General features: G+C 47.7%; 2 protein-coding genes across 5 annotated transcripts in view; both read right to left on the reverse strand.

Annotated features, from left to right (window-relative positions):
• Nucleotides 1-23,435, reverse strand: part of AGBL4 (AGBL carboxypeptidase 4) — a 1,479,620-nt gene that overhangs the window by 191,837 nt on the left and 1,264,348 nt on the right. The gene's annotated exons all lie outside the window — the stretch shown is intronic.
• BEND5 (BEN domain containing 5) overlaps nt 16,929-23,435 on the reverse strand; it is a 47,896-nt gene continuing 41,389 nt past the window's right edge. For 2 of the 3 annotated variants that reach the window (XM_043574932.1, XM_043574934.1), the window contains exon 6: nt 16,929-17,465. In XM_043574932.1, coding sequence (XP_043430867.1) covers nt 17,308-17,465 — 158 coding nt within the window. In that variant the 3' untranslated portion in view covers nt 16,929-17,307. Of the gene's footprint in view, nt 17,466-19,909; nt 21,599-23,435 lie in introns of all 3 variants that reach the window. The other variant, XR_006296581.1, reaches the window with a different exon arrangement.

Genomic DNA, 23,435 nt, shown 5'->3' on the forward strand with positions numbered 1-23,435 from the left:
TGGAGAAGGGTTGGGGGCTGGGCCGGCAGAGGGGCAGCACAGGGCCGCTCGGGTGACCTGGAGAGCAGAGACTGGTGCCCAGGGGGTGTCATAAGATGGGGGTAACTTTCTAAGGAATGAGCCCCAACAGTTCTCTGTGTATAGGGAAGCTCACTCAGCCCTCTCTGGAAGGGTCTGGCAGCGCTTGGATGGAGTGCACATCTGAGAAATCTGGCACCAGCTGCGGCCTCACTGACTCCAAGATTCTGAGGAAGCCCTTGAGGAAGAGGCGGGGCACAGAGCTGCTCCTCCCCACTCTCTGGCCCCGCTCTGCTTGCTCCTAGTCCCCGCCCCCGTCTGCTGCTCCTGCCTGCTCACCTGCAGCATTTCCTGGTTTCTTCCACCTGAACAGCCCTTTTCAGTCCACTGAATTTCCTCGCTCCCTTCAACACCTAGAGATTCACAGTGACACCGCCAGACAGCATCATTATTCCCATTTCACAGTTGATGAAACTGAGGCTAAGGGAGACCAAGTGCCCCTGTCCGAGTGTTGTTCATAATGGAGACGAGACTCATGCCTATTTGCTGAGAACCAAAATCCTACGCTCACTCCATTGCCTCATGGTTATTTTTAAGGGAGTGGGGGGCTAAAGTAGTACATCTTGGTATGAGCTGTCAGTAGAGACGGATAGATTCTGAGTGGCTCCTCACCAGACAGGCCATCACCTAGAGTCTTAACTTGAAAAGGCAATCCTGCCAACTGATTATCTGGGGCTCAGCAGGGACCTCCAAACACGAGACACACATGTGGATGTGGCTTTCAGACAATGTGATTCATGATCAGCCAAGGATTCTGATTAAAACAAACATTTCTCCATGGCCCTGCCTCCGTGCCCCTGGGGAGGATAAATCCCCGTCCCCTCCCAGTGAATGACATCACTGCCCACCTGCTCAGCCAAAGCAGAAACGGGAGGCCATCGCTGAGTCCGATCCTTCTCCCCCTCCCCGTCTAATCAGCAAGTCACGGTGGCTTCACCCCAAATACACATTTCTATTTTGATGCGCCCCACCCTTCACTCCCACCACCTTGCTTTGCTCCGGTCCCCACATTTCTTGCCTGGACCATTCGACCAGGCTCCGTTTTCCCCACTCTCGGTTCTTGCCCTCACCTGTGCATCCTCTACAGTTCCACCACAGTGGTCCTTCTGAAGCACCAATGCGACCAGGTCACTCCCGGGCTTAATATCTTTCCCTGTGGCCACGTCACAGCAACATCCAGCCAGTCAGCCCAGGGGCCCACCACCCCGCAGCCTTGTCTCTCAGCAGGTCCCACTCGGACCCCACACTCCAGACCCCACTCCGAACCTCTCAAGGTGCGGAGAAAACACTGAGCTTTCCCAGTCGTTCATGCAGTCACTCATCCATCTGCGTATCCAACTTTTGAGGCCATAGGCGGTGATGGGGGTAGGACAGCATTCACGTAAATACATGAGGATGGGCGGGCTCTGGAGCAGCAGCAGAGCACAGGAGAGCGCCCCCCGGTGGTGGGGGGGGAGGGGTGTATGCTCCTTCAGCCGAGGCTGGACGAGGACAACCTCTCACGAGGGAGACCCGTGTGGGCAAAGAACGGAAGGAAGTGGGAGCAGCTGTGCGGTCGTCCCCACGTCCCCACGGAGGGCTTTTATGGCCACAGGCCTTACTCACCTCATTCCCTCTGCCTGTAACGCCTTACGCCCTCCTCAGGCCCTGAGATTCTCACCTGAAATTCATTCTCACCTCAGAAGCAGCTGGCCCCTCCTCTAGGACACTGAAGCAAAACCCACCCACCCTTCTTTTGTGCTCCTGCAATACCTCACACAGCTTGGGTCCCAGTTCTGTGACCCGAGGCGTCTCCTTTCTTTATCGCTCCCCACCCCTTCATTCATTCATTCACTCATTCATTCCTATCTTCAACAAAAACTGCTTCAACAGCCCCTGGGGGTCAGGCCTGAAGGGACTCTGTGTGCTCCACCTCATTATCCCTGGGGCAGCCTAGCACCTGGCCCAGCATGGCTTTGGCTGAGTGAATAAACATTTGAGATCATTTTATTGAAATACTTCAGAGTAAATTTGGAGACAGGCATTCCTCTGCTCAAGAGTGATTTAATAACCACAAATGCCTTTAACACAGCGGGGAGGCAAAAAAAGGTGTGCATTTTCCCTTATTGCTGCTGTTAAAATAAATGGCATTTTTAATAAAGTGTCCCCATACAGCATACAGAATGTGGCCACATGATGAAATAAATAAATATATGGTGAAATTATGCATTGCAAAGCAGACTTTTTCTGGTCTTTTGGTTATTAAATTTAATCACTTTTGAGCTGTGCCTCTACTCTTTTTCCTAGAGGCAGGTACGCTTTTGATTAAAATGTGGGCCCCAGAGCACTTGCACAGGGGAAGGCTGACTACGTCCCCAGAGGAACCGGAGCGGAGCGAGCAAACCGGATGATGGGGCCAAGGCAACAGCCACAATTTGCTTCTCACTTGATGGACGTGTTTATCCCCAGACAGAGTGCGTGGCAGTTGCGGGGCGTATGGAAATCTTGCAATTAAGGCAAAGTCTAATTAGAGGCTGCATATTCAAACTACAAAGGGAGCGCTCCGAGTGGCAGCCACTCTGGCCGGCTCTGAAACGTGATTCCCCACTCCAGTCCCTGCCTGAGCCACCATTCACTGCCTGACGAGGAAGGCCTGTGGGGGGGGGGGGGGGGGGGGGCGGGGTATGTATCTTATGGCCGTCCGTGGATTCCCTGGTGGCATCTGTGCCTTCACAGTCCATGGAGATGCCTTGGTCCATGGAGAACAGCACAGGTTTTGGAATCCACCAGACTTGGATTTGCATTGTCTCTGCCCATTATCGCTGCTCTAGCCTCAGCATCCCCATCTTCCTGATGGGAGTGGTGATGGGCCTCCCTTAGGGCCATGGAAGGAGCAAGCAAGGCTTTGTGGGGCCTCAGTCCAGGGGAGGCACAGCTCAGGAGAGTTCCCAGCCTGGGGCCCGAGGCAAGAGTCTGGTGGGGTGGGCTCTTACTATTACATCATTCACTGTGCCCACAGGACTCTTTTGGACTTTTCTCTCAAGTACCTGACACCGTGCTCAGCTATCAATTTTGTGTGTCCACCGTGGCAAAAACCTGGGGTAAGCTGTTTCCCCTCAATGCAAACAGTGCTGGGGAACGGAGGCGGCGGAAGAGACTGATGGCAGGGCTTATGATCTGGGGTTCTGGCCCAGAGCCAGCAAGAGTTCCTGAGCTTAGACTGGGGTCAAGGCGTGACTCTGAAATTGTCTTTGCCCTCAAGAAAGTCACAAGGTAGCCAGGAAGACAGATCGGAAAAGAGCGCAGACATTTACATTCCTACAACATTTTACAGGTTAAAAAGTGCTTCTGACTGATCCCTGTTTAATCCTGCCAAGAGCCTGTGAAGGAGGGGCTCATGCTGGCCCCCACGTGACTGAGCCCCAGGCCAGGTCTGCACTTCAGGCACACAGAAGAGGGTGTGTGTCTCACAGACCCCCTCACCCAGGACCCTCGCAGGCACAAGGTATCGAAACCCTTTCTGCTATCTGTTCTTTTTCTTCAGATCTCCTTTTTGTCTTTTGTCAGAAACAGCGTCAACATCGCAGACGTCTCTTTGGGGTGCCCTTGCCCCTCCCACCCCTGAGGACCTTTCCTGGCCGGGTCCTCACACTCTGAATGCTCAGCTCCCTGTCCATCAACAACCTGTGCTGGTGGTCTGTTACAAGAGTTCACATACATCGTCTCAGACTCTAAGTTTCACTCAACAGCCTGCTTTTCTGACTCCACATGATGCTTTGGGTGCTTCTTTCTGCGGATACTTGTAGCTCTGCTTCATTTTCTGCTGGATGGTCTTTCACTCTATGAAGAAAGTCAGTGGGACGTGTGTGTGCACGTGCAGTTATCCTGTTGTCGGACATGTGCTTCCATCTTTCTACCATCCCCACTGCTTTGCAAGGGAAACTTGTACGCGAAGGTGAACCTTACAACATGGCTAGACCCCAACCAGCGGGGGAGGAACACTCCCCAACTCTGTCCCACAGTGCAGGGGCTGGCACCCGGCTGGCTCTCAGTCAGTGCTGATTGCTAGAAGGCACTGAGGCCGTGATGCAAGAACAGTGGACTTGGTCTCAGAAGGACCTGGATTGGAGTCTTAACGCTCTCACTTATTAGCTGTGTGACAGTGTGCAGAAGATCTAACCTCTCTGGGCTGCAGTGTCCTCATCAGGAGAAATAAAGACAGCAATGCCAACTCTGAAATATTCTTGTTGTGGTTATTTAAATACGTGGGGTCTTCAGTGTGGATCCTGAGCGACAGGAGGAGCTCAGCAAAGCTAATGGAAAGATCTCCTACCACTGAGCAGGGGAAAGGTGTGGGGAGGCATCGCATGCTCTTGTTGGCCACCCTTCTCACTCTGCATCAGGAAGTCTGGATCAAAAGCTCAGTCTTAAAGACAAGAGGAAAAGAAAGAAAAAGACGATGAAAAGAAGCCACCTTACAATCATAATTTAAAACCCAGGGGAACCCAACCCACTTTCGAATCTGGCCGTAGTCTCTATTCCATCTGTGCCTTTAATGGGCTGACACTGGAAATCTCTAGGTGTTTGAGGTACTTGGTCCTGGGCCAGCTCCTCAAGAGGCAGCCCCAGCCTGCAAAGCCCCACCTACCCCTCCTGGGCCCTGAGGAAGGCGGCGCCAGGCTGGACTACAGAGGGTTAAATCTCTTCCTCCCCCAAGAGATTGGAGCCAGTGAGGCTGTCTGCTTAAATGGCCCATAACCATCTCCCAAACCTCCTTAGCTCAGAGGAGTGCCAAGTCAGCAAAATGAAAATAATTTAAAGAGCCATTGAAAAGAGGAACTCCGGCCTCTCTCCTTCTACCACAATGATAGCTTCTCAGCAGTGAGTGGCTCTCATTTTTCATATCCAGGGCCAGGGGCTTCCCACCCATTTGGGGAAAGAATGTGTCACAGGCTGAAATCTCTTCTCTGATGGGAGGAGGGGCAGAGGGGCAGGAGGACTATATGTCACAGGCACCGTAAATGAGGAAACCGGCTTGTCATGAGTAGTGAGTAAGCCGTAGAGATCTATTGCACAGTATAATGAATACAGAAAATACTATTGGACTATAAGTATGTAATGTGATAAATACTGCTACACTGGCAATCACAATGCATAAATGTATCAAAGTAACATACTGTGCACCTTAAACTTGCACGATGTTGCATGACAAATTTATTCAATACAAAAAAAATAACAGAGGAGACTGAGACTCATGGAAGAGCCAGCCTCAAGGCTCCGCACAGGTGAGGCGTGCCATCCTGGCTCCCTGCTTCCTCATGCTGAGGGGTGGGCGGCACCTGGTAGTCAGCACCTACTATGTGCCTGCCGTGTGCCCAGCGCTTTATGCAACAGCCCTAAAACATTGCCATTGTTATTCTTTCTACATAGCTAATAAATTTGAGGACCCAGAAGGGTCAGTCACTTGTCCAAGGTCATGTTACTGAAAGGTGGTGGAGGAAAGGTTCAAACCCACGCTGTTTCCATGGCATCAAGGAAGCTTAGGGAAGCCCTGACACAGAGAGGAATCCAGGCCGGCAGTCTGCCCCCTCCCCGGGACTAGTTTCATCTCCCGCTCTGGGAGCCTTGCTTCTGCTGGGGCTGAGTTCCCACGAGGGCCTGTGCTGATGGGGCCGGAGCATGGGAGCCGGGAGCTGCATGGAGGGGCTGCTCCAGACACAGGTGCCCCAGGGCTCTTCGCACCCGGACCACTGCAGGGCTCACAGCCTGGTTCCCATCTGGCAGTGTCAACACTTAAGGAGGGAGGATGGTGGGCATCTGCCCCTCATCATCGCTTACCCGGGCTATTCCAAAAACCTCCGCAACTCCTCTCTTTCTCCAAGCCCCCCACCATACCGATGCTGGCCTGACCTTTCAGCAGCTGTCTGTGGTCTTCAGAGGCCAACAGCACAGCCTGGGGCCAAGGCTCTCCATGGTCTCACCCCTTCCCCCCTCTCCAGCCTTCTCTCCCAATACCAATTTCACCCCCACTCCTTGAAACTTCTCCCCTCTCCCACCTCTTTAAAAAAATTTTTTTTAACATTTATTTTTTGAAAGAGAGAGACAGAGTGTGAGTGGGAGAGGGGCAGAGAAAAGGGAGTCACAGATTCTGAAACAGGGTCCAGGCTCTGAGCTGTCAGCACAGAGCCCGGTGGGGGGCTTGAACTCATGAACCATTAGATCATGACCTGAGCCAAAGTCAAATGCTTAACTCACTGAGCCACCCAGGCACCCCTACCCTCTCCCACCTCTTGCCCCTTGCTCACAATGACAATAAACACTTACGTGGTGTTCACTGTGTGTCAGGTACAGTTCTAAGTGCTTTATAGATATTAACTTCATGCTCACAGGAACCTGAGACCTCCATTTTGTGTGGAGGAGACCAAGGCCCAGACCAATTAAATAGCTCACCCAATAACTCACACAGACGTAAGTGGTGGAGCTCACACTCAGACCCAGGCAGCGTAAGGTCAGGCTCCTCAGACTTAACCACTGCCAAATCCTTTCCTTCTTTCTTGACTTGGTGGTGCCCTATCCTGGGGTAACAAGGCCAAGGAGGTCTCATGACATTCTTGTGAGGGGCTTTCTTGATCTTGCAAAACCTTAAACCTCCAGGTGGGAGAAACTGCTTCAGTGTCTGGTTTTGCACAGTCTTTGGTCATCAGGGGCCAGGAATGCAGGGTGAGCTCCATTTCATCTGTACCGACTCTGTGCTGGGCCCTGGGCCTCAGAGAGGAACACACACATGGTAGCCCCTTTGAGCACTCACAGTCCAGCGAGAAAGATGGGTGCCCAGTGACGGTATAAGCTGATGAACTAGCAGAGGCATAAGGCAATTTATAACAGTGCTGACACATCACTGATTTCAGAAAACTATTTAAGTGGAGTCACTGTTCTCCCAAAGTAGGGAGAAATGTATGTAAGGGTGCAGTGGGGGATGCAGTGTGAACAACTGCATCAGGTTTGCACTCTGATCAGGTTTGCAAACCAGCCCCACAACCCCCCCTCCCCTGAATTTCCGCAGCATGAAAATCCCATCTCTGCTGAGTTCTGGACAGGCTGCAGGTGGCCACGAGTGAGAACTGCTGAGAAATTAATGGCAAGGAACCAAGGACAATGCTACAGAAAAAGCTATGCTGGCATTTGTTCCTTGTGTAGCTTCTCTGATGACCATTGCAATGAGTCCAGAGGTGTCCCGCATGATTGCTGGTGATCTGGGCTCACTAAAAGTTTTTGGATAAATTTCACGTGCCCATTTCAGGGGGAGAGGAGGATAACCTTATCCAGATTCTTCCCACAGAAGAATCTATGTGGGAGTGGCCCAGGCCCTGGACGTTTATTACCCCCTTCTTCCCATAACACCATTGGCCTGATCGGGAAGACCCATGGCCTGCCCCCGAGGCAGGAGCTAAGGGACAGTCCTGTCCTTCCCACACTGGGATGGAGACACAATGACCCCAGAGTTTGTCTCTGCTCCATTCCTCTCCTTCCAACTTTGGGGTCCTTGCTTTAGTTCAGGTCTGGATTGGAGCCACAGCCTCCTACCGAATCTTTGACTTTTGCATTTATTTATTCAATAATTAAAATTTTTTAATGTTTATTTATTTTTGAGACAGAGAGAGACAGACCATGAGCAAGGGAGGGGCAGAGAGAGGGAGACAGAATCCGAAGCAGACTCCAGGTTCCAAGCTGTCAGCACAGAGCCCAACGTAGGGCTCAAACTCACAAACTGCGAGGTCATGACCTGAGCCGAAGTCAGATGCTTAAGTGACTGAGCCACCCAGGCGCCCTATTCAATAATTTTTTAAATGAATGTATACTGTATGCCAGGTGCTGGGAATACAGCAGTGAACAAACAAGAAACCAAGATGCTGAAGTGGATAATGAATGTAAGTATGATAGAGTTTGTTAATTATTCACATATAAGAAGAACAGAGAGAGAAAATCCACAGCTCAATGTAGGTGCTTGTCAATAATTCTGGTTATTGTTTGGGGCAGGTGGGTGTTGGTGCAGAGGGAGGATGTGGGGTTCTGATCTTTCTTTCTTCTATTTCATGTCCCTGGCCCTGGAAATGGACACAGCAGATAAGTGAAACAGGGAGGCTTTGCCCTACTGATTTCTTGAAATAGTCCCTCTTCCGTTATTTCATCCAGTCTACCGCCACCCCTGGGAGGCATATGGAAAATCCCATTTTCCACAGGGCAAAGTGAGTCTTAAAATGGTGAGACTCACCTCCAAAGTCACTAAGGCCTAGGCTGCTGACTTGGCTTTGAGGCTCAGGCACCCTTTCCGTCCTTCTTACTCTCTATCCACAGCTTCCGCTGATCATGGCACATTAGTTCGAAATCACCAAGATGTAATTACATTCCACTTATCATAATTATAATGTGGAAAAGCACCTTTGTTTAGACAGGTGCTTCTCAAAGTGTGGTGCCCAGACCAGCAGCATTGGCATCACCCTCAGAACTGGATGGAAGTGGGGGTGCCTGGGTGGTGCAGTCGGTTAAGCGTCCGACTTCAGCCAGGTCACAATCTCGCGGTCCGGGAGTTCGAGCCCCGCGTTGGGCTCCGGGCTGATGGCTCAGAGCCTGGAGCCTGTTTCTGATTCTGTGTCTCCCTCTCTCTCTGCCCCTCCCCCGTTCATGCTCTGTCTCTCTCTGTCCCAAAAAATAAATAAACGTTGAAAAAAAAAATTAAAAAAAAAAAAAAAAGAACTGGATGGAAGTGTAATTTGTGAGCCTCACACCAGACCCGCTGAATGGCAAACTCTGGGGTGGGACCTGTGATCCGGGTGTCAGCAAGGCCTGTAGCTAATTCTAAAGCAGGCTGAAGTGTTAGAACCACCGGTAGAGAGGAAGAACATAGGATCTTGCCTCAGGAGACTTGGGTTTAAGTTCCATCCATTAACTATGTAACTCAGGAAATTCAAATTACCCTTCTTTATAGCCTGTTTCCTTACCTTCAACATAAAGACACATCAGAAAACTGCTATGAGGAATCACAAGCAGTAATATCTGTGAGTCTTTTATATTACTAATCAATGTGATAATAATAAAGCCACTCATTCATTTGCTCAATCATTCATCCAACAAGCATTTATTGAATGCTTAGTCTGCTGGATCCAGGCCACACCTATGCTGTCATTTCGGTTGGGCTCAGACGCAGGCAGGCCAATAGTCTATAGATTATCCTTGGTGAGATAAAACCAGTTCTCTAAGTTTTGCTACGCAAAGGGTATGGGCTGTGCTGTGGGGGTGAGGACAAGTGCATGCCCCGCAGGGGGTCTGAGGTGCTACACCAGCAAAAGGATGTAGATTTAGCCAGGACCTATTCCAGGCCAGGCTCCTGCTCACACACTTGCACTTGGGATTTCGCTGAATCCTCAGAGCAAACCCTCAGAGGCAGTGTTACTGGTGCTGTACCATGGGGGCAAAAAGAGGCCGAGAAAGAGACATGGTTTGAGAAAGCCTCAGAGATACTTGGCATCACCACATCCGATGACAGGAGAGGTCGTGAAAGGCCCCTTGGCTCCCACGTGCATTCCAGGTGCCAGCAGCTGAGCACCTCTCCCGGGGCCAGCTTTTCTGCTGGGAGCCTGCTAGTGTGCTTCTTTGTTTTGTCCCTCCAACAATACCACAAAGTCAGAACCCCTGTCCTTGTTTTTCTGACAAGGAGACAGAAGATCTGGAAACTGTGTGATTCACGTAGCAGGAGATGGAGCCTGGATTCAAACCTAGGATAGCCTGGCTCAGCGCCCACTCTCCTCCCCACCCCACATCTGTCCATGGCAAGGGACCCCTGGCTTCCCAGAGGGACCTGAGGGAGGGTATCGGCAAGAACAGATCTTCACCACTACCTCCTTCAAGTGCCCATTTTTTTGAAGTCTCCTGCTTCATTTTCTTCATGAACATGCTTCTTCTATGCTCTAATCCTTCTTGTTGCTACACAGAGTGTCTTCAAGTACCAGTTAAAATGAATTCTTCCTTCCTCCTTCCCCCCACTCCCTTCCTCTCATCGGGGAGTAAAGCTGAGGCTCCAGGCAGACAGGACATAATCTCCCTCACTTTCCGCTCCTGAGACACCTCCAGCTCCCATGGCAAGGGTCCTGCAGGGCTGTCCGCCCCATGCTGACAACCTTCTCCCCCCACACACAGTCTTCCTGACTCTGCACTGCTTTTTCTTTTCCTCAGGGCATTCATCACCTTCTTCTGTAATTTTCTTATTTATTATGTTTACTATTTACCTTCCTCCTCTTCCCATTCCCCCCCCCCCCCCCCGAGCCAGAGTTTAGGCCATTTGTGCTTTTCTTCATAGATGTGTCTCAGGCATTTAGACCAGTGACGGACACGTACTAGGTACTCAATAAATGATTGTTGAGTGACTGAATGAATTCCATAATTACTGATGGGGAATTTCTGGATACTAGAAATTTGGTGAGGCTAGGACACTGAATCTCTCTCCCCTTTAGCTAATGAAACAGTGAATGCCCATATCCTCAGGTGTCGGATCAGATGGGGGTTTGGAGCTATGCTTGGTGTGTGACTCCCTGCCTGGGCCCAACGAGAAGTGCCTCTCAGAGTGCTGGGCACAGGTCAGACATTCAGCGCATGTAAAACGAACAGAGGGAGGGATGGATTAGCACACAAATGGCCAATAGACAGTCACTGTCATCCTCTAGGTGGAAGCTCAAAGGCCCCATCTCAGTCTTCCATGATTGCACTAGAAGGAGGAGTTCTAGCTACTAGAATAACCCAGCTTAGAGAAGGCTAATTGGGGAGGAGAAGAGGGTCTTTAGTGGAGGACCATATGGCTCTTTCCTTTTCACAGAACTAAACATTGTTATTGATAATTTGGCTAGGATACAAAAGATATATTTATATACTATAAACCTGGGAGAAAGGGCCTATCATAGAATCAAATTCCATAAGGATCTCAAACACCCAAATGCATGCACAGACAATTCACCTAGAAAGGCGTTGAAAAAGTACATCTTTATAGAGAATGAGTTAACCATGCTTCTTTAAAAATTCCAAAAACACACGGATGTCTATCCTGCTTGAGACATGGCTGAACCTTTTGGAAAGCAATATAAAAACACATGGAAAGGACTATAAAATGTCCTTGCCCTTTAACCCAGTTAGCTCAGTCCTGGGAATTTAAGAAACAAACAACCATAAACGATCATGGCAGTATTATCTCTAACAGCAAGACACTAGAGACAACAAAATGCACATAAGAGATAAGAAGGTAATCAGGACCCCGTACTGGAAAGGGCATTAAAATGGTAACTATGCACATCGGGCCACAGAGGGGGAAATGTTTGCCACATGGTGTTGGATGCACAAGGCAGGATCATGGGAAGCTGGCCAGCCATGGGGACAAAGAGATGTTGCCCATGGACAGACAGGAGGGGCTCCCAGGAGCCACGCACAGTTGGGCTTGGTTCTCGAGATTATGGTTGGATTTTCTTTCTTGGCTTTGGCTTTCCTCAAATTCTGTTTTGTATTTTAAACACAAATGGAAAAGAAGATCTCAACCAGCTGGAATGTTGGGCTGAAACCAATAAGATGAAATAGAAGAGGGATAAATGCAAAGTCCTGTATTTCATTTAAGAACTATATTTAAGAACACACACTTGAATGGGTGGTGGTGGTGGTGATAAAGAGCCGCTAAAAGGAAAAAGGGAAAGAAGAAGGGAAAAAAAGAAGCACTTTACTGAATCCCTGAACTAGGAAGGCACGGACTGTAGGCCTGCTGTGGCGGGAGGCCAGTATGATCACCGTAACAAGTGCATAATGGACAAGATGGCTGGGGCTGGGGGACATCATGCACTTGACCAATATCTTCTACTCCAATCAATAGGGAAATCAGGAGCTGAATTTTGTGTCAGTTTCTCTGGCTTCAAGACCTATGTTCCTCTTACAACGCAGTGAACTAAAGGGACAAGTATTGTGTTAGCCAAAAAGAGAACACAGAGGAAAGTTTGGTGACCATTAACTCAACATGGGATAATTCCATCATGGAAGATGCTAATTCAGGGTCAGGACACATTCATAGAGATATGCTGTCATAAGAGGTGATAACCTGCTCTAGTTAGTGCCACCCAGACCCTTCCTAAAGTACCCTGTCCAGTCTTGAACCCTACCTTTTAGGGACACAACCATAAAAGAGCAACTGGGATGGTCAGGGGTCTTAGGATTAGGGAACTGATATTGAATGCCTAGCTGCTTTACTCACATTATCTTACATAGCCCTTGATATAGGTAGGGATTATGTTCCCATTTTAAAAATGAGAAAACTGAAGTTAAGAGAGGTTATAAACTTGTTCAAGGTCAGATAGTAGTAAGTGATGGTCAGGATTCAAATACAGGGCTGTCAAGTCCAGAAGCCCCACTCTGTCCCGTGTAGCCTCCCTCATGTGACAAACGATAAAATAGAATTTGAACTACTTATTAGTTGGTGAAGAGACAGGATTGGTACAATTCCACAAAGGGCTATGAGGAGAAGCGTTGTGTGTGATTTCAGAGGAGAGAATTTGAATGACCTTAGAAATCTCAGGGAAGTAGATTTTTAGCTCAACAGAAGAACATCTCAGTGACAGTAATAATTGGGTAGGAAGCCAACTCCCCCATGCCTGGAGGTATTCAAGCACGGCCTAGAGAGGCATTTGCTTGCAGTGGGCAGGAGATCTGGTAGGAGGACCTCGAAGTTCACTTTTGACCCGGAGGTTTCTTGAGCCTATGAAGGTGCTTGGCACAAACTGATCAATCTCTTCAAAAGAAGTGATGAAAATAACTGTTGATATGTCTATTTGCAGATACAAAAAATTATACGCCCAAGGTACACATATTTGTCCACAGAAGACTAAACACAGAAAATGAAATGGATTCTGCTGGAAATGCTTACAGGTTAAGCTTTTATTTTCTGAAACCAAGAAAGCAAACTCTGGGAAGATGTACAATCTCAGAAATAATCAAAGGAAATATGAGGTACTAGTTTTCACCTAGTAAGTTGGCAAAATAATTTAAAACACGGTCACACACTCATTATATGTATCAAGAATGATAAAAAAAAATGGCATTCTTTTTGACCCAGGTAAAATGACCTTAAGAAAATGATAGAAAATATAAAGGGAAAAAACCGTGCACATGAAAATCTTCCCCTGAGTTTTATTTATAAACAACCTAAAAACTTAAGGAAGAGCAATGGGCCCCTGGGTGGTGGGCCTGAGGCTGGGGCTTTTCTGGGAGGAGAGCTGGGAGGTGGGGAGGGGGCCTAGCTGGTACACACAGGAAAAGGCCATGAGCATGGAGAGCTGTGGGATAAGCACAAGCTGTCTGGAGGGCCAAAGGCAGGTATAAAAGACAAAGTCGCCGTGTAAGAGGTCAGAGCAGGTTGGAGACTGGACTGAGGCACACTGGGGGGAGGACTTGAAAGGGTGTGGGGAGAGAAGAGGAGAAGAATGTCAGCTCTAACCTTGGTGGCCCTTTATCCTCTCTGGCCTGGAGCTTTAATTACATTCAGTACTTCTAGCAACACCACAACGGGATGTTATTTCCTCCATTTTGCAAATGAAGAAGCTGGTGTTCAACAAGATGACTGCATAACTCACATCAAGTGAGGTAGTAAGTGCTAGAGTTGGGAACTGAACTCGAATGCATTGACCTCTAGACTTAGGCTCTCGCTCCTGTCCTCGATGGACCAATTTGTGTAGTGGGGCCTCTCAGGGGCTGGCAGCCCTCCTCCTTAGCCCCACAGCCCAGCAGATGGCTTACTCGACTATAGCTTGATGTCTATCTGCTTGGTGATGTTGGAATTGATGGTTAAGTTTCCTGGAGCAACAGGGAAACACGATCCAATGGAAAGGGAAGGATGCAAACCTGATCATATGGTATGATCGCAGTGTGTACAATACATTCTCTCAGCCTTGAGAGACTACAAGAGATCTATCACAATGCTTACAGGAGCGTAATTTTGGAATGTTTCCCTATTTTTCCAAAAATTTCTATGAAGTGTTTTTTATTTCTTACAATTACAAAAGAATGTCATAATTTAGAAATGCATGCAAGAAATCCTTGGGCACTTAATGATCACTAAGTCCATTCCTCGGGTAGAAGATAAAAACAAACCACATCTTTCAGTTTCATCTGGTAACAGAGAACTTGTTGCCAGGGTTTCTGAAGACAGTGCCCAAACCTCATCAATTCAGACTCTGCCAGTTGAGTCCTGACTGTCTTGTCCTACACGACTCACTGGCCTGTCACAAGAATCAAAAGAAAGAACCTAAGTGTAAAAGTGAGGGGATACTTACTGGTGCCTGAACTGAAAGTCACCTTCTGCCTCATGTCCAACTAACCAGCACTTGGCAACCATGAAAGAGGCACTCTAGACAAGCTTTTAGGGCAGGTCCTCAGTTATTTAATACTCTCAGTTGCAAATATCCTCAGGCACCTTAAAAGGAACATGTCTTTTTACTTTGGAAACACTCTTGTTCCTTGGTTAAATCAAGTCTTCTAACGACTTCTAGTAGACTAGTATTATTCAAGAGTGACACTTATGTTCAAATACACGTCCCCAGCCCCATCCCAAACTTACTGATTTGAGCTCACTAAGCCACGACCCACAAGTCTATATTTTAAACACCTCAGCAAATTCTTAATATTGAACATATTTGGGAAACTCTCCACTATACAAAATGAATTTGAGTTTTGTGTATGCGTTTAATGTAATAAAACTATGCATCCTTTTAAACAGTACTATAGCTCCTTCACATGGCTTGAATTAATGAGACTGGTTACTTTCCATTGATTACTTAGGTTGGGTCTCTCTAAATATACCCTCAAATTACATGCTTAGAGTCTCAGCCCAGACCATTACATCCCACTCATCTTACAAGGAAGAGGTAAAAGGGTAGATTTTGTACAGATCCAGATTCTGATCCAGCTCCACTGCTGACAAATCTGAGACCTTGGCCAACATGTTATTTAATCTTTTCTGAGCCCATTTCTTCATTTGTATGGGTACGGGTATTATGGTCTTGCCCTTGCATGACAGTAACAGGGCATTGAGTACTCAAGAGGGGCTCAAAACCATTTCAGTCTAACTCGAGTATGCACCTCTCCAGATTCCCCAGCAGAATTGGCTTTTATGTCCTTCCTTGTCACATCCCACTTCTGATTCTATTCTGCCTTATAAGCTAAAAGTAACTAACATCTTTGTAGCTCTTTGAGATTTCCAGAGCCCTTTATCCAGATGTTACCTAGCATCCTCTCCACAACTAACCTGAGTTAGGGATCATGATCTTCACTTTAAAAGAAATGAGCCCCAGAGAGGTCAAATGACCTTGACAGAAGTGGCAAAGTCAGGACTTGAACTCAGATCCCAGAATCTTTCACACCTTGTTCAGTCCGTAATGTGTGCATTGTACATTACATAAAGCACTCACATCTCTCATAGCGTTTTTAAATATATATTTCCATGACTATTTCCCCCACCAAATTAAAAGCACTTATAAAGCAGGTACGACATTGTAATGGTCTTTGAAGGTAAATGCAGTTTTCAGGTGTGTCTTCACCATGGTTAGGGAGAAAAGGGGATGAGCTCAAGAATAATGCATACTTCTTCCGAGTCCCTCATGCATCCTGCACTACTCATGCCAAAGCTGCCTCATGCTTTGAAATGAACCCATCTTAATAACATGAATTTATTGAACACTACTAAGTGTAACGAACTTTGCTCATGAAATGAGTTAAACTATGTCAGTTAGAAAAGTCCTGTTGTTGTTATTATTTAGTTATCCATATAGCCCATGAGGCAGACGTTATTTTCCTCATTACACCGATAAGGAACCTGAGAAGTTAAGTGATCAATCCAAGATCACACTGCTAGTTTGTGGAAAGTTGGGGAAATACCATAAAAGGAAACTCACATGTACACATCCTATTAGCAAGCATACAATATTTCACATGACAAAGGGTTATTTTATTTACTAAAACAAAATCCCTCAAAGAGGCAGCCACTTCCCCTACTTATCCCAGTGACCCTGACCTTTGGCTTAGAGACCACCAGAGAAACCAGGGGCTGAAGTTTTCCAACCAATGCCTAAAAGCCAATGACCAGAAATGAAGAAAATAACAATCGCCAACATTTATTGAACACTTTATATATAGATATATAATTCTTATAGCAAGTCTGTAAGGTAGATATAATCTCCTTTTTACGGAACAGCAAATGGAAACTCAAGAGGTTAGGTTAAACCCAAAGCAAGCAGGGGAGCCAGGAGTGGAACCCAGGTGCTCAGCCCCAAACCCTTGCCATTTCCAATATACCATGCTGACTTCACAGGCATTACAGAAAGTGCAAATCAACAGGAAGATCGAATGTGGTTTGCCAGATTGTGCACCAGGCACCTTAGAGAATCAGTTACTGAATGAGATAAAAATTATGTAACTTGAAAGATCATTTTAGATATAAAAGGATAAACGAACTGACGCGAGGTGACACTGCCCCCTGCTTCCTGAAGGTAACACTGGGCCACATCTCACATTACCGCCCCCTAACACCCTTTTACAGAGACTGATTCAATTTATCAAGGAAGTTGGATCTCAGATCATCTTGAGTGAGAAAGGCGTCTGTCTGGTCCTAAGATCTGTCCTTTGAAGTGAGAGGAAGTAATTTGCTTCTGAGACAGCCCTTCAGATCTGCAGACAGCAACCCCTCCCCTTATGAATTTTCTTGCTTTCGTCCTGAGTGTTCCACCTCTCAAAGGACACTGGTCACCTCCACTGTCCACTTACTATACTTAAATAAATGAGGATAATGATTGTCTACATCAAAGAATTAATGAAGCTTTATTATAGAACAAAATAGAGGAAAAGAGATAGAAGTCCTTGAATGGTAAAAATATTAGTTCAAATTCTCAGTCAGGTGATAGGCAACTCAGAGACACTTTATCCCCTTCCAAAAAAGACAGTGCTTTCCCCATCCCCAGAATGACACTGGTGCCAAGTTGCTGCCTGAGTCTCAGCAAATCCATTTGACTTCTTTGGAATGGGAAGTCCAAGTTCAGGGCAAGCCGACGACCCTGGAAACCTGCTGGCTCCCTGCCCACATGCCACCACGCACGGTGGGGTCTCAACTGGACAGCACCATTGCCCGCAAATCACAAGCCACGCAAGAAAAACGATAAGGCTTTATGAAAAATCCAAAGTTTATTGCAAATTGTATTTTGCTTCCCTTCGTTCTTCATTTTTACAGGATTTATTGATATCCATGATTTTTTCACAGATGTACTTGTTGACTTTGGAGAGTCTCTGTGCAATTTCAGTTTCATCCACAGTTTCTTGTGCTATTCTGTCGTACAAACACTCTAGACAGGGGAAAGGAACAAGATGGCCAAGGATTAATGGTGAATTTAAGTACAATCTTGTAAGGGGGCACAAAGAAAATGTACCTCCTGACATACTTCCCAAATACCAATTCACGTATCTGGCACTGCTGTACGTTTAAATTTTCAATACAAATGTACTTAGAAAAAAGTAGATATATGCTGTAAGTTTACACTTTAAAAATGATACAATATCCATATGCCCACTACCCAGTTTCATAAACATTATTGGTCCTTCTGATGCCTCTGGATGCCCCTCCCCAATCCCATCGTTTCCTCACCCTCCCCAGATGTAAGCACTCTCCTGGATTTTTTCTTTCTTTTCTTTTTGTGTTATCACAAATGTACACATTCTTATATAATGTATTGTTTACTCTTCCTGTTTTTTTTAAAATAATTTTTTAAATGTTTATTTATTATTGAGAGACAGAGAGAGACAGAGCATGAGCATGGGAGGGGCAGAGACAGGAGGAGACACAGAATCTGAAGCAGGCTCCAGGCTCTAAGCTGTCAGCACAGAGTCCGACACGGGGCTTGAACTCAGAAACCACGAGATCATGACCTGAGCCGAAGTCAGACACTATACCAACTGAGCCACCCAGGCACTCCTACGCTTCCCTGTTTTTAACTTTTTTACAGGTATATCCGTATCTTATATATCTTTCTTTTTCTCACTCAACATTACATAAATTTCGTGATTTACCCAAGTTGAAGTGTGTGGCTACAGGTCAATCATTTTCACTGATGGGCAGTGTTCTCTGGAGTGGACTGTTCCACAATTTGCTGATTTTACTGTCAATGGATACTCGGATTGTTTCCAGTGTTTTGCAATTACAAACACCCTGGTACGTGTCTCATGGGGTACACATGCAGGAAATTCTCCAGTGAGGGCCAAGCTGTGGCACTGCTCATCGCTAGGGTGTGTGCATACTCAACTTTACTAGGTGATGTCTAGTAAATTGTTTTCCAAAGCGGTTGTGCTGCCTGGAACTCCTGACAGTAGTGTATACCAGTACTGGTTGCCTCATATCTTCAAAAGCACTTGACATTGCCCGGTTATTAAGGTTTTGACAGCCCGGTGGGTGTGAAGTGGTATCTCAACGTGGTGATTACTAACGAGGCTGAGATCGGCCGCTCTTAGTGAGTCTGACGTTTGCTGTGATGAAACAAAGAGTGAGCCCCAGACAAGGCCTGACAGGAGCCTGACTTCTGCCCACTTTCTAGCCTGGGCACCTGAGGCAAATCATTGCCCTAGATTCCTCACCTGCTTACCAAGAACAACAAACCACAGGTTATCTTTAAGGCTGCCATGAAGCATGCGAGATAAACATTTTGCAAGCCTTCTTCGAACCGTAGAGAACATTACACCTGTATGGAGTTGTTACAATTATTTTATGTACATACACCTGTCCACTCCTGGGGCCTACCACAGTGCTTGCAGAGGGGCAAGGTTCAGTAAATATATGTTAAGTGAACAAATGAATAGTTTTCCAGAGAAACTCCAGAGGTCATAAAAATTCTGGACATAAGGGGACTACGCATGGAGAACGTACCAGTGGAGTATATAATCATGGACAAGAATTTTAACTTCTTTGAACCTGAGCTTCCTCACCTATAAAACAGGAATGGAGACCTACTCTTAAGGAGTTGCTATGGAGGGTAAACTACATCTTGTCTACCAGGCCAGCCCAGAGCAGGTAATCCTGCTGGAGGTGCAGAATGTCAGCACTCGATGGGACTGTGGGGACTAACACGTGCTGACCCCTCCTCTGGCATGTGGGAAAGCGGAGGCCTGGAGAAAGTACGGACAGAGCCCACTGTGCCTTCCCCAACGCTGAGCTCTTCCTGGGTGTGCAGCCAGCCCGCCTCCGGGTGCCATCCACACTGCAGGTGCATGTGCTATGGGCATCCCGGGTCCCGGGCACCCTCCCCTCCCCACTGAGAACGGGTTTGCACAGAAAAGCCTTTAAAAGCTTTTGGTTGACCTCCACTACTCCCTGACTACTCCCAAGCCACTTATCTCCACTTCATCTTGTCTTGGCCTTTCCACAGGGACTGAGACAAGAAGGTAGGAGGCCCGGTCTCTCTCCAGTCCTGCCTTCTGCTAAGTTTACCTGCAATTCTCTCCTGCTCCAGGCTATCCCACAAATCAGTGTCTTTGACAATCTGTTTCCCGATTACCCTGGCTCCATCCTTCAGCTGCCTAAATCCTATTCATCCTTCCAGATTCAGCATCCCTGGGGCCTACCAGATCAAACTGGGAGACCCCACTCTGCTGATTGCCTCTGCACCCCCACACTTGCCTGGCTCTCTGTCTCAAAGCACTGATCATGGTCTAATAAAACTGTGACCAGTGCCTCCCCTACAGATGGGAACACTTGGACAGTCTGTCTCCAGCCCTGAGCCGGGAGGAAGCAGATACTCACGGTGACTTTGCTGGAACCTGAACCAAGTGAGGGAGACAACTTGTGCTGAGAACTGTTTCGAAGTTCAGGAGTTCGAATCTGGCTCTTGCCCTAGTTGCTGTGCAACCTCTAAGTGGGAATCAGTCTGGGTCTCAGTTTTACCATCTGTAAAAGTAGGATGGCAAACCACATGATCCAAGGAGATTCTTCCAGTGCTAAGTCTTTAGCTGTCTGGAAGGTAGTAGGGTGGTAAAGAGGCTGAGGAGAGAGAAGGGGAGAGAAGGAGAGTGGGTGTGATGGCCCTTGGAGCACTGGCAGGGGTCGCAGAAGAGGCAGGAAGAGAAAGGGGCAAATGCAGGAGTGTTTTCCAAGAGGGCTCCCCAGCATCCCAAGCGTTCCTGTGTCTCGGGGGCAAGAGCGCTGAGCAGCCCCTGAGGTTGATTAAAGGCTTTGTTAGACTCTAGGTATTAATCACCTGCACTTGCCGGGAATGTCTCCCTCTGCGAGGGAGCATTTGAGATTATTGCTTAATTAACAAGGTTTATAACAGCGCTAATGTGTCCTATTAAAAAAGTTATAAAAATTACCCAGAACTCAATGCTGTGGCTCATTTAGGAAACTCAGACATTCTGCAAAAGGTCATTTGACCTTAATAAGGTTTAACTGTCATTCTGGAGCTTGTCATTAAAGAGAGACTCTCCTACGGCCCTCCTGCTCTGCTTTCTGCATTTGCAAGCGGTATCAGTGCTCACCATCCTGCTGCCATCCGGTCGGGAAGGACTTTAAAATCCTCAAAGACATGAGAAAATCCCTAATGAGCAAGGGCTGTCATTTTTGTACAGCAAATGTGACTAAGTGTGGTAAAAGTGGAAATAAACACACACAATCTCAAGCCACAGATCTCCTGCTTGGAAGGACCAGTCCAGGGCAGTCTGGAGGAGCTCATATAATTGGGGTAAAAATGGTGAGTGTATGGTGGGGTAGGAGACGGACTTCCAACCTGCCTGCTTGTAGTAGAGAAAAAACCAACACTGTACTTCGGTATGACAAGAAACCTCTGGGATGAGGAAGTCAGACTCACTCTGCCTGGCTCCGACCTAACCAGTTGTACGGCCTTGGGCAAGTCACTTTCCTTCTCATTCGCCTGCATGGCAAGCATTTCTGGGCTCTCAGCGTTGCTATAGGAGGCCCCTGGGGGGCAAAGATACAGCAAAAAGAGACCAGAGGTGACCACAAGGGGCTCTGGGACATATGACAGAAGTGTCCACTCACCCTAAGAAGTCAGGGAAGGCTTCCTAGAGGAAGGTTCTCCTAAGCAGATCCGGGTGGTTAGAGCAGCTAGCCAGACAAAGCAGCCCAGGTGCAGGGTGGGTAGTTATGACATGTGGTCCGGGCCCCAGGAATGGCCCTTACAAATTCCCTAACGTGAGAGGGAACAAGGCTTGTTCAGGGAGTACAGTAGTTCATTAGGGCAAGAACTCTAGGGGAATACTGCTGAAAAATAAAGCTGGAGCAATGGCCAGGAGCCAGGCTATAAAGGTGCTTTTGTGACATGTTAAGAAGCTTACCTTTTAATAATGGGCACCATGGGCTGGCTGTGATGGGGTGGTGGTGACAGGATCATGTTTGGTTTCTTAAGGATCACTCTGGTTACGTAATGGAGAGAGAAGTCTGGAAGCTGCTGGAGTATTGTAGGGGGGAAATGATGGCCTATGAAAGGTGCATGGAGCAGGGAGAGAAGTGGGTGGTTTAAGACATATTTGGGGGCAGAAGAGACAAAACGAGGCATGTTCAGGAGTCGAGCATGGGCATCTTGGGGTACCTGCTGGTGGTGCCCTTCAACAAGACAGGGAATCCAGAAGGGGCAGAAGGCTGTGCAGAGAGGAAAAAGGAGAGAGTGGTGAGGGGCACAGTTGTGCCAGTGTCATGGGGGAACCTGTGAGCTGTGAGGAGACGGCCAGTGGGCACCTGAATGTATGGTTTGGGAATGCAGAAATGTGGACTGAGCCAAGGATAGATTTGGGAACATCATTCACTGATTTAGCAAATGTTTACTGAGCACTCACTACCTGCTAGCCCTGAACAAAATACTCATAAAGCTTATATTCTAGTGGGCTTGCGGGGGGTGGGGGGGTGGGGAGGCAATTCCCAAGTAAACAAACAAGAAATGCTATGCAGACACTTTATGTAGGGTGATGCTGAGGTGACAGAGAAAAATGGAAAGGCTATGCAGATGGGGCCGCTGGGAAAGGCCTCTCTGGATGGCCAGAAGGAGGCGGGATTGCAGGGCAGACTGAGGACACTGCTGACAGTGGGAATAGGAAGGTGGTAGGAGGTCCCTGTGATTAGAGCATGGTGGAAAATGGGAATTGAGGTGTCAGCAGAGGGCAGAGGGGTCCCCAGAGGCCAGATTGCCAGGCGTGAGCCAGGACAAGGAGTGTGGGTTTCAGCCTGGGCCCTGGGAACAGTGGGAAGTGAGATCAGCTGAGGAAAGCTTTGTGGAGAGAGAGGACACTCTGGGGACAGAGGACAGGGCAGCAGAAGTGGAGCCCACAAGGGGGATGTGAAGCCAGGGAGGCAGGAGGAAGTCGAACATGTGTTACTGAGGAAGTCCTCAGTAAAGGAGGAATGAGTGGTCCCATCAGACCGTCTGGGGAGGAGGTGAAAAGTGTGCCCCAGATCTGGTAAGGCAGAAGTCCATGGGAAACTTGGCAAGAACAGACTAGTAGGGGGCTAGACTAGGGGACTAGGTTCCCTCCGACAGACAGCAGGGGCATCACAAGTGAGCACAGGCAGTGAGTGTAGACAGACAACTCCTTAAGAGAGCTGGATGTGAAAAGGAAAAGGGAGACATGGAGCAACCAGGTGGTTGAAGTGGCCTCCAGGGAGTGTTTTGTTTGTTTTCATAAGAAACAAGTGGTCAAAGTCTATTTAAATGACGCTGGGAAGGAAGTGGGAGGGCAGGAGCATAATTGGAGGAACAAGGTACTTAGGAAGGCAGGTGGGCTGGGATCCAGATAGAGAGAATGGATGGCCCCAAATAAGAGAAGGAAACTCTTCTTCTAGGACATGGGGCAGAAGAACAGACGGTATAGTTAAGTCTGTAGTTAAGCCTACAGTTTGAAGCTGTGGGAATTCCTTTTCTTTTCTCTGTGAAGGAAGAGAAAAGGCCATCTTCTGGGAAAGAGAGGTGTGGACTATCATGTTTGGCAAAGCAGAGGAAGTTTAAAAAAGGCTTGGAAAATAGGGGAGTAGATCCGTGAGGGAAACCTGGGGGACTTGGCAGGGAGGCTGAAGACCTAATGGCCCAATGCCACACAGCTGAGAGGTTTTCTAGATTGTTCTGTAGCACTGGGGACCCGGTTAGCTGCACAGGACATCATCCGAGTAGGGTTTAAGGAACATTCAAAATGTCTCTTTTGGCCACTGGGTAGCCAGGACAAAGACCACAATCCTGGCTTTATTGCTGGAGACACCAAACATGGGCTTGGTTGGTACTGGCATTGCGCTAGGCTTGGGGAAACAAAAGTGAATATAGTATAGGAAC

This window comes from Prionailurus bengalensis, chromosome C1, assembly GCF_016509475.1.
Source record: "Prionailurus bengalensis isolate Pbe53 chromosome C1, Fcat_Pben_1.1_paternal_pri, whole genome shotgun sequence".
Lineage (NCBI taxonomy): Eukaryota > Metazoa > Chordata > Mammalia > Carnivora > Felidae > Prionailurus > Prionailurus bengalensis.